The sequence below is a fragment of the Oncorhynchus gorbuscha genome, linkage group LG08, assembly GCF_021184085.1.
Source record: "Oncorhynchus gorbuscha isolate QuinsamMale2020 ecotype Even-year linkage group LG08, OgorEven_v1.0, whole genome shotgun sequence".
Classification (NCBI taxonomy): Eukaryota; Metazoa; Chordata; class Actinopteri; order Salmoniformes; family Salmonidae; genus Oncorhynchus; species Oncorhynchus gorbuscha.
The window spans coordinates 58,605,344-58,620,767 of NC_060180.1; the positions used below are offsets into that span (position 1 = coordinate 58,605,344).

General features: G+C 43.1%; 1 protein-coding gene across 3 annotated transcripts in view; it reads right to left on the minus strand.

Annotated features, from left to right (window-relative positions):
* Positions 1-220: 220 nt before the first annotated feature.
* Positions 221-15,424, minus strand: part of LOC124041907 (la-related protein 4B-like) — a 43,098-nt gene continuing 27,894 nt past the window's right edge. For 2 of the 3 annotated variants that reach the window (XM_046360060.1, XM_046360059.1), the window contains exons 8-17: positions 10,871-10,981; positions 10,544-10,597; positions 10,002-10,217; positions 9,679-9,788; positions 9,170-9,442; positions 8,866-8,911; positions 8,221-8,391; positions 7,858-8,021; positions 7,445-7,553; positions 221-6,494 (exon numbers count right to left, since the gene is read on the minus strand). In XM_046360060.1, the coding sequence (XP_046216016.1) occupies positions 6,066-6,494; positions 7,445-7,553; positions 7,858-8,021; positions 8,221-8,391; positions 8,866-8,911; positions 9,170-9,442; positions 9,679-9,788; positions 10,002-10,217; positions 10,544-10,597; positions 10,871-10,981 (1,683 nt within the window). In that variant the 3' untranslated portion in view covers positions 221-6,065. The remainder of the gene's footprint in view (positions 6,495-7,444; positions 7,554-7,857; positions 8,022-8,220; positions 8,392-8,865; positions 8,912-9,169; positions 9,443-9,678; positions 9,789-10,001; positions 10,218-10,543; positions 10,598-10,870; positions 10,982-15,424) is intronic. The other variant, XM_046360061.1, reaches the window with a different exon arrangement.

Genomic DNA, 15,424 nt, shown 5'->3' on the forward strand with positions numbered 1-15,424 from the left:
CCCTTCATACAGTGATTGAAGTGGATTTAAGTGACATCAAGGGGGTCATAGCCATCACCTAGATTCACCTGGTCAGTCTATGTAATGGAAAGACACCTGGTGTCGATGCCCTAATGTTTTAGACACAATATTTAGGACAGTTAGCTGGCTAACTCACTCATTCATCCTGCTTTCTGGACCAACCCCCAGATTGTGTGTACCACAATCACGAGACAACTCATTAACAGTGCCTAAATCTTTATTTTTCAATAAGCTACATTTTTTTCTCTCCAAATTAGACAGTTTTACATCATGACACAAGAGTAACTTAAATTATCAATAGTTGACATGTACGCTTGATTCCAGTCTTAAATGGAAGAAAAGTTAAGACAAATCAAAAGCCCTCTCAAAGAAACCTCGATGAACAACTGTTACCGTTAGGTTATTCTCCCCATCAAGTCATCGATTGTCCACTGCTGTTAGCGTACAAATGAGTTAATTTAACACAGTGATTTGATAGTGAGACAATTGGTTCGTCTCATTCCAGTCAGTTGGTGCATTGTAACATCACTTTACAGTCAATTTACAACAAGCTGAAACCTTTGCAAAAAAATACATGGCACTATCAAACTGGTGAGACGTAACAGAAAGAAGCGAACTGGGCAGGGAGAACGAGACCGCTTGATATGAGAGACTGTCTGTGCACAGTAACACAAGAACAGCAGAACATTACAACAGGGCTTTAGTAGTGCGAACAAAAGAAGAAAAAGTTAAACACTTTCGTACTGTAAGCAGTGCAATCTTCAGGAGAGAAACCAATAACAGAATAATTTTCAGATCATGCTGCACAAACCTGGCTGGCTAATCACCCTTTGGTTTACTTTACTTCAACCGTCAGTCAATTTTGCAGTTGTTTGGTTAACTTCTCACAAACACTTTCTCATACAAACTCAGTGCCCAGCCAGATAACATATCAATACCCAATCTGCAAAGACAACAGTATTAGCATTTTGCATTAGAAAGGCCTACTAGCATAGACTAGCTTAATGTACATACCTAGACTTCATTAGCCAGATCAGATGCGGGTTGCTATGAGTACTTTGTCTAATGTCAGTGGTATCACATTATTATTCCCAGTTATATAGTTAAGACCAGCTACACTTCCTCAGTAACAATTATAATGTCAAGTGTTTAATTACATTACAAGTCAAACAAACTGCCAGGTTGAAACAAATTAATGGCACAGATAAATGCAGTCCACATGTGTGATCAACTGATAAAAAAGACAATACACAGTATGTTATACAGTATGTGCCAGAAAACTAATTTTCTTGCTGATATGTGTACAAATATCTACACTATTATACTTGAGTCTAAACACTGGTAAAGCCTACCAAAGGAATTTTTATTTGTCAAGTTTAGTACTGGGGGCTACAAAAGTTAAGTTGACATACAACTTCATGAAAAACAAACCTTCAAAAAGAAAAACTAAACAGAATATCAACAATGCTTAAATCACCTTCACTACAAACATGAAAGGTTCATGTCTGGTACAATTATACAGTATGCTGCTATGGACTTGAAATTGGTTGCGTGAGAAAGATTTGATGTTGCTGTGCTTAAAAATGTGCTTTACTGTGATAAAGAATTATTGTATGGGCTAAATCACAGACTGCTATAAGCACAGTCTGTCAGATAATAGTACCGACTGTGCTTTCATTTAAGGATGTGTGTTTGTACGACAGGTAGGTTCTTCCCTTTTCTCACTGTGCACAGTGAAGAGGTTGGCCAACAGAAAACATTGTCTACCAGGGGTTGAAAAACACAAGGACATGGAATGAGAATGACTTTTAAAAAGTTACAATCAGACAACCTTCCCTGTCGCAAAGTGAGGGAGAAGCAATTCTGCATAACAGAATAGAAAAAAAATACGAAAAAAAACATTCAAAATCAAATCACAACATTTAGTTTTTATCCTACATCCAGCTCAAAAAGCAACATTAATATTTCAACAAGATCAATATATATTTTTTAAATCATTTTAAGGTACCTCTATTTTTCAGATTATTTACAATTGTACAAGCAAAGCACACACTTCAAAGTGCACATATTTGATACAGTATTTACTATTTTGCATTTACAGGATTTATATTTCCCCAAAACAACTGAAAATAGGAAGTAGAAACAAAGTTAATCAAATTAGACAATTTTCTTACAATTTACCCCCCCCCACAGATTTGTACTTGAAGACCTAGTAAGACTTGTGATGTTTGGTATGACTAAACATTTAGATGTGTTACCCTTAGTAACATTTTGGGGTTTGAAAAGAAATACTCTACATTGTCTCATATAAAAGTTAAGGCAAAGTCATTTTCAAGTTTAAATAAAATTCAAGTTTTTCAAACACTGGATGGAAAATATACAGTTGTATATTGTATATTTCTTCTAAAAATAAACATTTTTATGATCTCTCATTGAATAAACAGCATTGGTTTATAAATAAGCAGATATGGTGCATCATGTCTTTTATACCATCTCAGAAAAAAAAATTTAAAAAATAAAATAAAATAAAAATGCAATTTAAAGACTGTCCACCCAAGTGCATCCCAGTCCTTCAAAATCGAACAAAATAATGTTTTTGCAAACCAAAATCAAAAGCATCAAAATCAAAAGCAGCAATGACTATCAGTACAGGCCATTCTGTGACTTAGGCAATGTCTCCTCTCCAAAATGAGTCCTCTTATCTAAGCAGAGTATTCAACTCCTTGTTGCAGGAAGACGTCAATGAGACACTAAAGAAGTGCACAAGTTCCACTTATGAGTTGTTTTTCTACTTATACATTTATGCAGAGTACAGAGGGGAATTTGGAAGCTATATGGTTTTTGTATGGAGAGCCAGGAGAAATCTATAGAAGGCATTCTAAAAAGAGAAAAGCATGCCAAAAATAAATATTGAGTAAGTCCTGCAGTGAACAGGGGCACTTCTACTGTATGTGAGGGGGGAAGGATTTGGAATGACCCAAGAGTGCTGCCCCCTCTGCACAACGTTTTCTTGCCCAAACTGAAAGGACTCATCGATAAGCTGCTCAGGTTCACAGTATGCAAACAGGTCTAAGGTCATTTCATTCACTCACTGGATTCTCACAGGGTCCAGTTCACTACTCGTTTGTTTGACTGTAACCCAATGAATAAAGCAATACCTTATTTCTAAAATGGCTGCATCATGGTTTACCTTCAAATATAACATTTGTAGTGGAAAGAATATTGTACTTCTTCCTTTTAACCAATTCCACTTATTTTTCCCATTTGAGCCACCAGGTGTACACAGTCTAAGGTGTACACCCACATTATAATTAACTACTGTAATACTGAATAAGCTAGAACAGCTTCAAAAAACACCACTCAACAGTGGTTTCACAAATGACTAGCTCAAAAGCAAAACAAAATAAAAATGAGTGAGACTCTATAGGGTGTGCACAAAACAAAATGACCATCTACACCAAGACTAAAGTTATCAGCATGCACGGAAGTATGTCTTGTAGGCATTTACATGGGAGTAAACAAAAAAGTTTAACTTGTGTGTGAATTTATCCGCATAGAGGTTAATACAATTAGTCAACATTTGAGAGATTCTGAAAGCTGATCATCCTGTCACAACATAATGCACAAGTCAAATGGCAAGAAGAAATTTAATTCTTTAGGGGGAAAAAATCTATTGGTTGTATAGCTGAAATTGTAAAGGGATTACTTATGTGACCATCAGACCTTTCCATATTTTGTCTTTACATGTTAGGTTCCCTTTTGCTTCTGTATGTAGGTAAAATATGGATTTCTTAATTAATCCAGAAACAAAACAAAGTGCAAAGTTTAGTTGACAACATGTATCAAGTATTATTATCTAAGTACAGTACCAGATTATTTGAAGTAGCAAGTTCCAGGTTCATCCTCTAGCTAGCACCATAGCTATCTAAAATAAAACATCCCACTGTTTGAATGAAGTCACTACACCCTGCCAAAACCCTACTGCCGACTCCTAATAGCTGAGCACAGGAGGTTGGTGGCACCTTAATTGGGGAGAACGGGCTTGTGTTAATGGCTGGAGTGGAACGGTGTCAAATACATCAAAACACTTGTTTTCTAAGTGTCTGATTCTATTCGCACCGTTCCAGACATTATTATGAGTTATCCTCCACGCAGAAGCCTCCACTATAGCCTATACATTGCCAACGTATGTGCCTGCTGAACTAGTCTGACATGCTTGTTTCACAGCAAAATAGTAAAGAAAGAAAATATAGTCTACAAGAGGCACCAATCGACACCATGTGATGAATTTATGGGTCGTTCCACGAAATGATAAACTTTTGGACCCCTTTGATATTTTAAGTATAAATGGTGCACAAATATCAAATTTTAAAAGTGTGTTATATTAAATGAAGTGCCCTTTAATATAGACCACATGGGAATTCAATAAATCAAATAAGACTTGTTAGTGCCTAAATTCAAAATCCCTCCGTGACTTCTAGGAATACTTTAACCTATCATTGTAAAGCCCTAGATAATTTGTTGCTTTGACAGTCATATCTGAAGATTATTTTTTATTTGTGATTTTCTGTGTCCCTCAATTTAAAGGTCAACCCTGTTACGCGAACTGAACTATCATTTTAATATAGTAAAACTATTCCTTTTTTAAATGTTTTTTTTTCCAAAAGAAACATGAACATCTAGTCAAATCAGTGTAAAAGCAGGTGAGCCAGTTCTACTCTTGCCATTTTCTGGTGTTTTGTGGTAGAAAACTGAGCAAGTCAAGCATACCATGTCAACCCTGTTACCCATAGATAGACAGGCTAGAAATGTTACGTAAAAAATGTTTGTGACAGTGGCAATCAGTTGCCACTACCTGTTACACAACAAACTTCCATTCCACCTTTCAATATGGGATTCACAGCTGATCTAAGATAAAATTGTCAATCCTGCGACAGTCAACCATGTTACTTATTTTGTCACTTACTATAGTAATTTTGTATTTAACGTTGAGATGGGAAAATGTGTTAAGTTTTACGTGCTCTTTATGACAGAAAGTAAAAAATAAAGTGAAGAAATTAAATAGGACCAAGTTACACATCCCAAAAGGCACCGAATTGCTGGAACGACCCTCATCTGCTTTTTCCAAGATCAAAATGCATGTCGATTTCTACTGACCCCGATAGTGGCTCTCTACGAGGACTAACTAGCTATGTGCTTTACATGGCTAGGAAACAGATTCCTGCATTGGACAACAGAAAACGACTAAATGTAATTTTTACCACAAGAAACACCAGATAAAGTCTAAGGCGCTCTCAAAACCACCAGCACGCAACAAGTAGTACCAACGATCAAAACCAGTATGCAAATAAACGTATTCTCCTCAAATGCTTGTATTCAAACGAGATAAAGTGTTCCATGTTGGCAAAAAGGTCATCTAGTTTTGATAAATGACACCGGTGGCGAAGTTCCTCAGAAATGAAGTCTTCTGAGGATTTCAGTTAAGTCCGTAAAATGAGCCTGGACTAGTTGACCTTGCATATCAACACAAATATGTAAAACACATCATAGATGCGTCTCTAATGGTACCTTATTCCATATGTAGTGCACTACTTTGATCGAAAGTAGTGCACTATATAGGGATGAGGTTGCCATTTGGGACACAGCCATCTTGTCTGACTGATATGGTGATCATCACACCCGGCAATGGAATCACATCACCACTTAACAGGACTGCATACAAGACATACAGACACCCCCTCAGTGTCACAACGAATGACATGGCAACAGCTACTCTGTTCCTCATCTGCTTCCTTTCATTCACCTGTTGTTGGCTTCCACTGATGACCTCACAATACTTTGGACATATGAATTTATCCCACTAATCTGAACAGGAGTAAGTTTTCAGATTGACACTAAATAACAAAAGCAATGAAAAAAATAAACCCTCCAAAAATAAATAAGTAAAAATGATTAACGGTGCTCTATATGCACACTAAAGTGCTATTGTCTGAAAGCCCTGATCCAGAAAGGCATCCTCTCTATGCTATGAATGACTGGTGATTTTAGAATAGGTTGTATTTGAATAGCCCTGACTTTTTCAGATTTCTTTCACTCTCACGTTTTTGTTTTGAAATTGACTTGATTGCAGTGGGGGGGGGGGGGGGGGTTACTGCGGGGACTTTGGGGGAGTGTTGAGATCTTTGCTGCTGGCACCCTTCCCTGGGTGGTTGGGGGGGTGGTGAAGGCCACCGGCCGGTCGGTCTCCGGACCTCTCGGGGTCTGCAGAGGGTGGCAGACTTGGAGGAGCATGGGTATGTCTCTCGGGGGACCTTCGGCTCAACCCTGTCCCCTGGGGCTGCGTCAGTGCACTTCCTCTCCTCTCCTGCGGAGGCAGCGCTGCTGGCTGGTTTGGCCTCTTTAGGGGCCTGTAGTGTCGGAGCGTTGTCTTTAATCCTCTGGCAGATCTCAGCGTAAGAGGGCTTTCGCAGTTCCTAACCACAAAACAAAACACATACTTGTAGGTGATTCATTTCATAGGACATTGACTATGCCCACTGGTTTGACACACATTAAAGTCCAGAAAACATGATTACTACCGGCCACAAATCAATATTTACAGGTAACTGACAAAATAATGTAAACACTTCAGCAATTTTTTATTTTTTTTTTTTACCTTTATTTAACTAGGCAAGTCAGTTAAGAACAAATTCTTATTTTCAATGACGGCCTAGGAACAGTGGGTTAACTGCCTGTTCAGGGGCAGAACAACAGATTTGTACCTTCAGCTCGGGGATTTGAACTTGCAACCTTCCGTTTACTAGTCCAACGCTCTAACCACTAGGCTACACTGCCTCCCCATGAGGGATAAAAATAATTTTCAAAGCAGGTGCTTTGAACCACACAACTGTGGTTCCTGAGTTAATTAAGCAATTAACATCCCATCATGCTTAGGTTCATGTATAAAAATACTGGGCAGATCATTATTTTGGCTACCATGGCCTTTCCCCCCTAGGATGACAATGCCCCCCCATACACAGGGCACGGGTTGTCACAATGGTCAGATGAGCATGAAAACGATGTAAACCATATGCCATGGCCATCTCAGTCACCAGATCTCAACCCAATTAAACACTTACGGGAGATTCTGGACCGGTGCCTAAAACCGATTTTTCCACCAACAAACACCAAATTAAGGAATTTCTTGTGGAAGAATGGTGTCATATCCCTCCAATAGAGTTCCAGACGCTTGAAGAATCTATGCCAAGGTGTATTGAAGCGGTTTTGGCTCGTGGTAGCACGCCTCCCTATTAAGACACTATGTTGGAGTTTCCTGTATTTGGGCAGTTACCTGTATCTATGACTATCAAAACATCTTTCAGCTAATAATATGGAAAATGGACCTGATTGATTATGTTTAAAATGCTTTAGACAGCTTACTTACTGTAGCAGTACCATTGACTTGAACAGATTTGCTAGCAGTGTACAGAGCGGTAGTGACGCGCTCCATAGAAACCTGAGTCTCCTGATTCACCTCCAGAACCTTCACTTCCCTGAAAAACAAACATTCATTTCACACAATGATGTGAATGACATTAAATTCTTCTAAGTCAGTTATATTCTCTCGTTCTACACAAATTCAGATGACATCAACAACAATGGTGTTCCACGTTATCAAATGGGACACACTGACAAGGAAATGGTGAGACAAGAGTGAGACGTAAAGCACACTTCTGTTTTTCTATACAAATCATGTTAGTGGGGGCATGCTTACACATTTTGATGGAAATAGTGTGTACGGGGGGGGGGGGGTTGGATGCAAAGTTTACATGAAGGGACAACATGTCCTACACCCACTCTGCAGGTTGGGAGGAAACATGGACTGGGCCAGAGGCTGGTCCTGGGTTCGGGGGGGCAGAGGGCTGGAGGTTCGGGGGCTGTGGAGAAGTGACTGTCCTTAGTGGCTCCTTGGGTCCTCCTGAGGGGAGGGCACCTGCAGAGCTGGCATCAACGCTTACATTCTGGAACGATACAAAAAGACATGAACAACAATACTACGAATGGTGGCTTGGAGATAAGAGCTTGTCTGAGTCCCAATTGGCACCATATTCACTGGTCAAAAGTAGTGCACTATATATGGAATAGGGTGCCATTTGGGACACACTCCCATTTGGGAGTATGGTGGCCTAGAGATTAGCGCTTGTGTTGGTAGATACTGACCCTGTCCTTCGTGGGTCCTAATACCATGCTGGCCAGTTTGTTCTCAAACATGTCGTCAGGGGTTTTGAGGTGGCCTGCGGCCCCAGGCAGAGGGGGGAAGCTGGAGAGCCCCAGCTCAAAGCTGGGGGACGGGGGCTTCTGAGGAGGGGGTGGCGACTGGGTAGTCATTCTCTATACAATAGAACAGCATCAAACAGTCAGACTGGGTAGCCACTCTACACAACAGCATCAAACAGTCAGTCACAGAGTAAAGACTGCATCCCAAATGGCACCCTATTTATTGCCTATACAGTGCACCATATAGGGAATAGGGTACAATTTGGGACACCCACAAAGCCAGCCAACTGTACGTACAAAAGACCTGCAATATTGTAATTCAGTCAGAAGAGGTCACTGCCTGAAAAGCTTGCAGCAGCACCACTGATGGCTCTTTCTCCAAGTCAAAGACTAGTCTAAGAGGAGATCAATTTTTGGTCCTTCTGTAGCTCAGTTGGTAGAGCATGGCGCTTGTAACACCAGGGTAGTGGGTTCGATCCCCGCGACCACCCATACGTAGAATGTATGCACACATGACTAAGTCGCTTTGGATAAAAGCGTCTGCTAAATGGCATATATTATTATTATTATATAAAAACTTGTACTTACTGTAAACTTGTCGTCCCTCTTTTTCCTAGAACCATAAATATTTGTCCTTTAAGAGAATATTTGAAAAATTGTATACTATTTGAAGCCTAACTTAGCATAACAGAAATTTTAACAATTCAATTCAATTGTTGTAATACTATAATCCGCCGCAAATAGCACCCTATCCAGTGCACTACTTTTGACCAGAGCCCTACGGGCCTGGGACTAATGTTGTGCACTAAATAACAAATAGGGTACCATTTGGGAAACAGCCTATGGAAGTCTATGGTGGTGATGATCATGCAGATAGTGGAGGATACCTTACCTTCCCCGGCCCATGCCCAGTGAGTAGTCAGTGCTGACGGGCTCCAACCGACCTGTACTGATGTCTCTCCTGGGGTAGGTCATGGTGGAGGGGGGTAACCTGGTTCTGTTCTGACTCGGGAGGCGCGTCATTTGGGGGGAACCCCGCGGTACCCCGTTCAGAATTCGCTCCGTGGGGAAGTTGAAGATGGTGGGGCTGTCCAGGAGCCCTGTGCCGCGCTGGTCCATGATAGGCATTGTGGGCCTTAGGTGAGGTTTACTGTGAGTGTGATTCCTGATAAGAAACAATATCATATTTGAAGATCCTAAGCACAGCAATATAGAATTCTGGGCCCAAATTCACAACGACTCAATAGTAAGAGTGCTGATATACTGTATATACAAATTAGATTGACCTTATCTACAAGGGGGGACCTGATCCTAGATCAGCACTCCTATTGTGAGATGCTTTGTGAATACAGGCACAGGTTGGTATTGTCTACATCAGATGGTGAGCCTCAGTGTACCCACCTATTCCTGGGAGAGTAGTGCCTAACACCAGCAAGAGGAGACGTCGCTGGTTTAAAACTATGGGATGTTGTAAATCCATTGATAAATTGAGTGTTGTGAAATTGGGTAACCTGTTAGAAAAGGAAACACAAAATCATTGACTTTTATAAGACTTCTAGTAGCATATTATACAGTGAAATTAAGAATGGCCTGTATTTCCCAGAAATTCCAGTTGGAAAATTCCCAGAATCAGGAGTGAAAACCAGACTTTTGGGAAAGTTACTGGAATTTTGCAAGCCTAAACTAGATTTTAGGTTGTGTGTGGGCACGCCCGTTGTCCTCACCAGCGAAGGGTCTATGAAGCTGTGGGTGGCTGACCAGGCCTGTGGAGTGATGAGACTGTAGAGGGGGAATTGCTGCTGAGGGCTGTACACTGGAGGTATGTAGTAGGAGGTGTAACGTTGTTGCTGCTGCTGAGCGTAAGGGTGAACCTCCACCGGGCGGTAGCCATTCTTTGGCATAAAAGTGTTAATAGCGATTGCCTTCGCCTTTATCCGTGCCTGAAATTAGAGTTGAGAATATAACATTTTCCTCAAACCTATCAGCAAAGTAAGCATTTCAAACCTGTGCACAAAGATTTTGATTTTAAAAAAGCTACATTTGTCTGCGGTATTATGACACATCAACACTAAATGAACCCATACAACAACTGCAGATTGAATTATGTTATATACTGGAGGGGAAAGCATTCGTTTAGGTTGTTCTGCTGAAGGAAAAGGTTCTGAACCACCATACTTGGAAATACTCCAGAATTTACAGTATAGTATACAGTTAATGGGTCATGTTCATATTAGTTTAATTAAAGTTCAATAGTTAATTAGCTTACCTTAATAGGCTTCCCTTGGAAGGTTTTCACTTCTTCACGAAGATACTGATATGCCTGGAAAATAGGATAAATGGAAACTTCAGACAGAGCATGATTGTTTTTAATACCCACGAATGTAAGCTTATGGCCAGTATGAAACACTATGGTAGCAACTAGCAATAGTAGACCCGACCACCAAACCCATAGCAGGGCAGTTAGTGGCAGGTAACATGGCAGTTTCACGGACCCAGACCTACAATCTTAAAACATGACGTGTTCGGGAAACAAGGTGCTTCATGCACCATTACTAAATCCTACAATAGTGCAACATTCTTGAATGTTTCTGACCTGTTGTGCATCTGCTTCCGATTCAAAGGTGATGAACCAATTGTCGTTGTAGGCAAACTCAGAATTGATGAATTTAGGTAAGTTCTCTCCTTTAAAAAGAGCCTCGACCTCCTGCAAAACAAGACCACATGTCAAGCTTAACGTCAAAACTCCTTGGTGTCGATTGTGGCTTCGGGTGGTTTTGCGGTCTAAGCTCCTGCCTCCGGAACACATTGCTGCAGCAGTCGGTCGAATCTAGCAAACTGATATTTTCAGCACCTCCCTTTTATTACATTTACATTACATTTAAGTCATTTAGCAGACGCTCTTATCCAGAGCGACTTACAAATTGGTGCATTCACCTTATGACATCCAGTGGAACAGCCACTTTACAATAGTGCATCTAAATATTTTAAGGGGGGTGAGAAGGATTACTTTATCCTATCCTAGGTATTCCTTAAAGAGGTGGGGTTTCAGGTGTCTCCGGAAGGTGGTGATTGACTCCGCTGTCCTGGCGTCGTGAGGGAGTTTGTTCCACCATTGGGGGGCCAGAGCAGCGAACAGTTTTGACTGGGCTGAGCGGGAACTGTACTTCCTCAGTGGTAGGGAGGCGAGCAGGCCAGAGGTGGATGAACGCAGTGCCCTTATTTGGGTGTAGGGCCTGATCAGAGCCTGGAGGTACTGAGGTGCCGTTCCCCTCACAGCTCCGTAGGCAAGCACCATGGTCTTGTAGCGGATGCGAGCTTCAACTGGAAGCCAGTGGAGAGAGCGGAGGAGCGGGGTGACGTGAGAGAACTTGGGAAGGTTGAACACTAGACGGGCTGCGGCGTTCTGGATGAGTTGTAGGGGTTTAATGGCACAGGCAGGGAGCCCAGCCAACAGCGAGTTGCAGTAATCCAGACGGGAGATGACAAGTGCCTGGATTAGGACATGCTCCGCTTCCTGTGTGAGGCAGGGTCATACTCTGCGGATGTTGTAGAGCATGAACCTACAGGAACGGGCCACCGCCTTGATGTTAGTTGAGAACGACAGGGTGTTGTCCAGGATCACGCCAAGGTTCTTAGCGCTCTGGGAGGAGGACACAATGGAGTTGTCAACCGTGATGGCGAGATCATGGAACGGGCAGTCCTTCCCCGGGAGGAAGAGCAGCTCCGTCTTGCCGAAGTTCAGCTTGAGGTGGTGATCCGTCATCCACACGGATATGTCTGCCAGACATGCAGAGATGCGATTCGCCACCTGGTCATCAGAAGGGGGAAAGGAGAAGATTAATTGTGTCGTCTGCATAGCAATGATAGGAGAGACCATGTGAGGTTATGACAGAGCCAAGTGACTTGGTGTATAGCGAGAATAGGAGAGGGCCTAGAACAGAGCCCTGGGGGACACCAGTGGTGAGAGCGCGTGGTGAGGAGACAGATTCTCGCCACGCCACCTGGTAGGAGCGACCTGTCAGGTAGGACGCAATCCAAGCGTGGGCCGCGCCGGAGATGCCCAACTCGGAGAGGGTGGAGAGGAGGATCTGATGGTTCACAGTATCGAAGGCAGCCGATAGGTCTAGAAGGATGAGAGCAGAGGAGAGAGAGTTAGCTTTAGTGGTGCGGAGCGCCTCCGTGATACAGAGAAGAGCAGTCTCAGTTGAATGACTAGTCTTGAAACCTGACTGAATTGGATCAAGAAGGTCATTCTGAGAGAGATAGCGGGAGAGCTGACCAAGGACGGCACGTTCAAGAGTTTTGGAGAGAAAAGAAAGGGATACTGGTCTGTAGTTGTTGACATCGGAGGGATCGAGTGTAGGTTTTTTCAGAAGGGGTGCATCTCTCGCTCTCTTGAAGATGGAAGGGACGTAGCCAACGGTCAGGGATGAGTTGATGAGCGAGGTGAGGTAAGGGAGAAGGTCTCCGGAAATGGTCTGGAGAAGAGAGGAGGGGATAGAGTCGAGCGGGCAGGTTGTTGGGCGGCCGGCCGTCACAAGACGCAAGATTTCATCTGGAGAGAGAGGGGAGAAAGAGGTCAGAGCACAGGGTAGGGCAGTGTGAGCAGAACCAGCGGTGTCGTTTGACTTAGCAAACGAGGATCGGATGTCGTCGACCTTTTCAAAATGGTTGACGAAGTCATCTGCAGAGAGGGAGGAGGGGGGGAGGATTCAGGAGGGAGGAGAAGGTGGCAAAGAGCTTCCTAGGGTTAGAGGCAGATGCTTGGAATTTAGAGTGGTAGAAAGTGGCTTTAGCAGCAGAGACAGAGGAGGAAAATGTAGAGAGGAGGGAGTGAAAGGATGCCAGGTCCGCAGGGAGGCGAGTTTTCCTCCATTTCCGCTCGGCTGCCCGGAGCCCTGTTCTGTGAGCTCGCAATGAGTCGTCAAGCCACGGAGCGGGAGGGGAGGACCGAGCCGGCCTGGAAGATAGGGGACATAGAGAGTCAAAGGATGCAGAAAGGGAGGAGAGAAGGGTTGAGGAGGCAGAATCAGGAGATAGGTTGGAGAAGGTTTGAGCAGAGGGAAGAGATGATAGGATGGAAGAGGAGAGAGTAGCGGGGGAAAGAGAGCGAAGGTTGGGACGGCGCGGTACCATCCGATTAGGGGCAGTGTGGGAAGTGTTGGATGAGAGCGAGAGGGAAAAGGATACAAGGTAGTGGTCGGAGACTTGGAGGGGAGTTGCAATGAGGTTAGTGGAAGAACAGCATCTAGTAAAGATGAGGTTGAGCATATTGCCTGCCTTGTGAGTAGGGGGGGAAGGTGAGAGAGTGAGGTCAAAAGAGGAGAGGAGTGGAAAGAAGGAGGCAGAGAGGAATGAGTCAAAGGTAGACGTGGGGAGGTTAAAGTCGCCCAGAACTGTGAGAGGTGAGCCGTCCTCAGGAAAGGAGCTTATCAAGGCATCAAGCTCATTGATGAACTCTCCGAGGGGACCTGGAGGGCGATAAATGATAAGGATGTTAAGCTTGAAAGGGCTGGTAACTGTGACAGCATGAAATTCAAAGGAGGCGATAGACAGATGGGTAAGGGGAGAAAGAGAGAATGACCACTTGGGAGAGATAAGGATCCCGATGCCACCACCCCGCTGACCAGAAGCTCTCGGGGTGTGCGAGAACACGTGGGAGGACGAAGAGAGAGCAGTAGGAGTAGCATTGTTATCTGTGGTGATCCATGTTTCTGTCAGTGCCAAGAAGTCGAGGGACTGGAGGGAGGCATAGGCTGAGATGAACTCTGCCTTGTTGGCTGCAGATCGGCAGTTCCAGAGGCTACCGGAGACCTGGAACTCCACGTGGGTCGTGCGCGCTGGGACCACCAGATTAGGGTGGCAGCGGCCACGCGGTGTGGAGCGTTTGTATGGTCTGATTGTATTTTATCTATATAATAAACAAATAATACGAGAGGAGTGGGCCCTATCAACGTCAAATTTAGTCAATATTCCCCGATGGGAGTGCGGTTCAGACTGAAATAACTGACCATAACACCATTAAAATGTTGCACCCTTTAATTTGTCACACTGCACGACATGGTACTGACTGGCACATGAGGCACAATGAAACCTCTAAACACTACATTATCAAAACAATGTGCCATTACAATTACTTTCTCAAAGTCCAACAAAAGGGTGTCTATAAAATGGCTAGGAGGAAGGTGTACAAACAAATCATGGACGCAGAGACAGGTTTTTACACCATTCCAGGAAATGTTTACAATTCCAGGAAAACAACTCTTAGCAAATATTAGGCTAGAGTAGTGTGCTGTGCACTCAAAACAGGAAATTACCTACAATGCCATGGTTAAAACACACATATAGCGTAATCACATAAGAGCTTGTACTAGAATGACCTTATCTTGTTAAAAATCTGTTATTTTGTTCCACTTTCTGCCATACTGGATACAGTAATGTAGTATTTGGTTTCTTATGCCATAATATCAGGGGGCAGTTAGAACTGCAAACTGTATTGCTGGCGGATTTGAAGGATCAGTCAGTCAGTCAACAGGAAATATCATTGTGCTCTTGGGTAAAACTTTTTTTTGTTGCAATTTTGGCAGAAATGTTGCAGATGGAGAGGTTCCAGTCCCTAGTGAGACACCATGGGAGAATGGTATGACAATGATTTATAGGGAAAGATCGGTTGATCTGTGGCATGTCTGAAGGGTGGAATAGATGAGTGTAATTATATACACAGTATAAATGTTTAAGGTCCTCCAATCAGGGGTGAGGGTGGGGATGGGATTATTGTACAGTTTGGTTTCACAATTTATGCTTTGGCTTTAACGCTGTGATGCGTGTGCTGGTCCTGGACAGTTAAGAGTAGCTCAATTCTATGCCTGCCCGGGCATCGGGTGGGACTTGGTTTTTCACGCAATTGGAAAAAACATTTGGGCAGGGGGTTTGCCTTGCCGGCCTCTCAGGGCGACCACAACACCCACTGACCACAACACCCACTGACCATTTGTAGTCAGCATATTGCATTATTTAAAATAAAGTAATTCTAAATGCATGGTTTCTTTAGCAGATGGTCCAGACTGAATCGTTGTCCCAAACGACACCCTATTCCCCATTTAGCGCACTACTTTTGAACAGAACCCTAAGGACCGTGGTCAGAAGC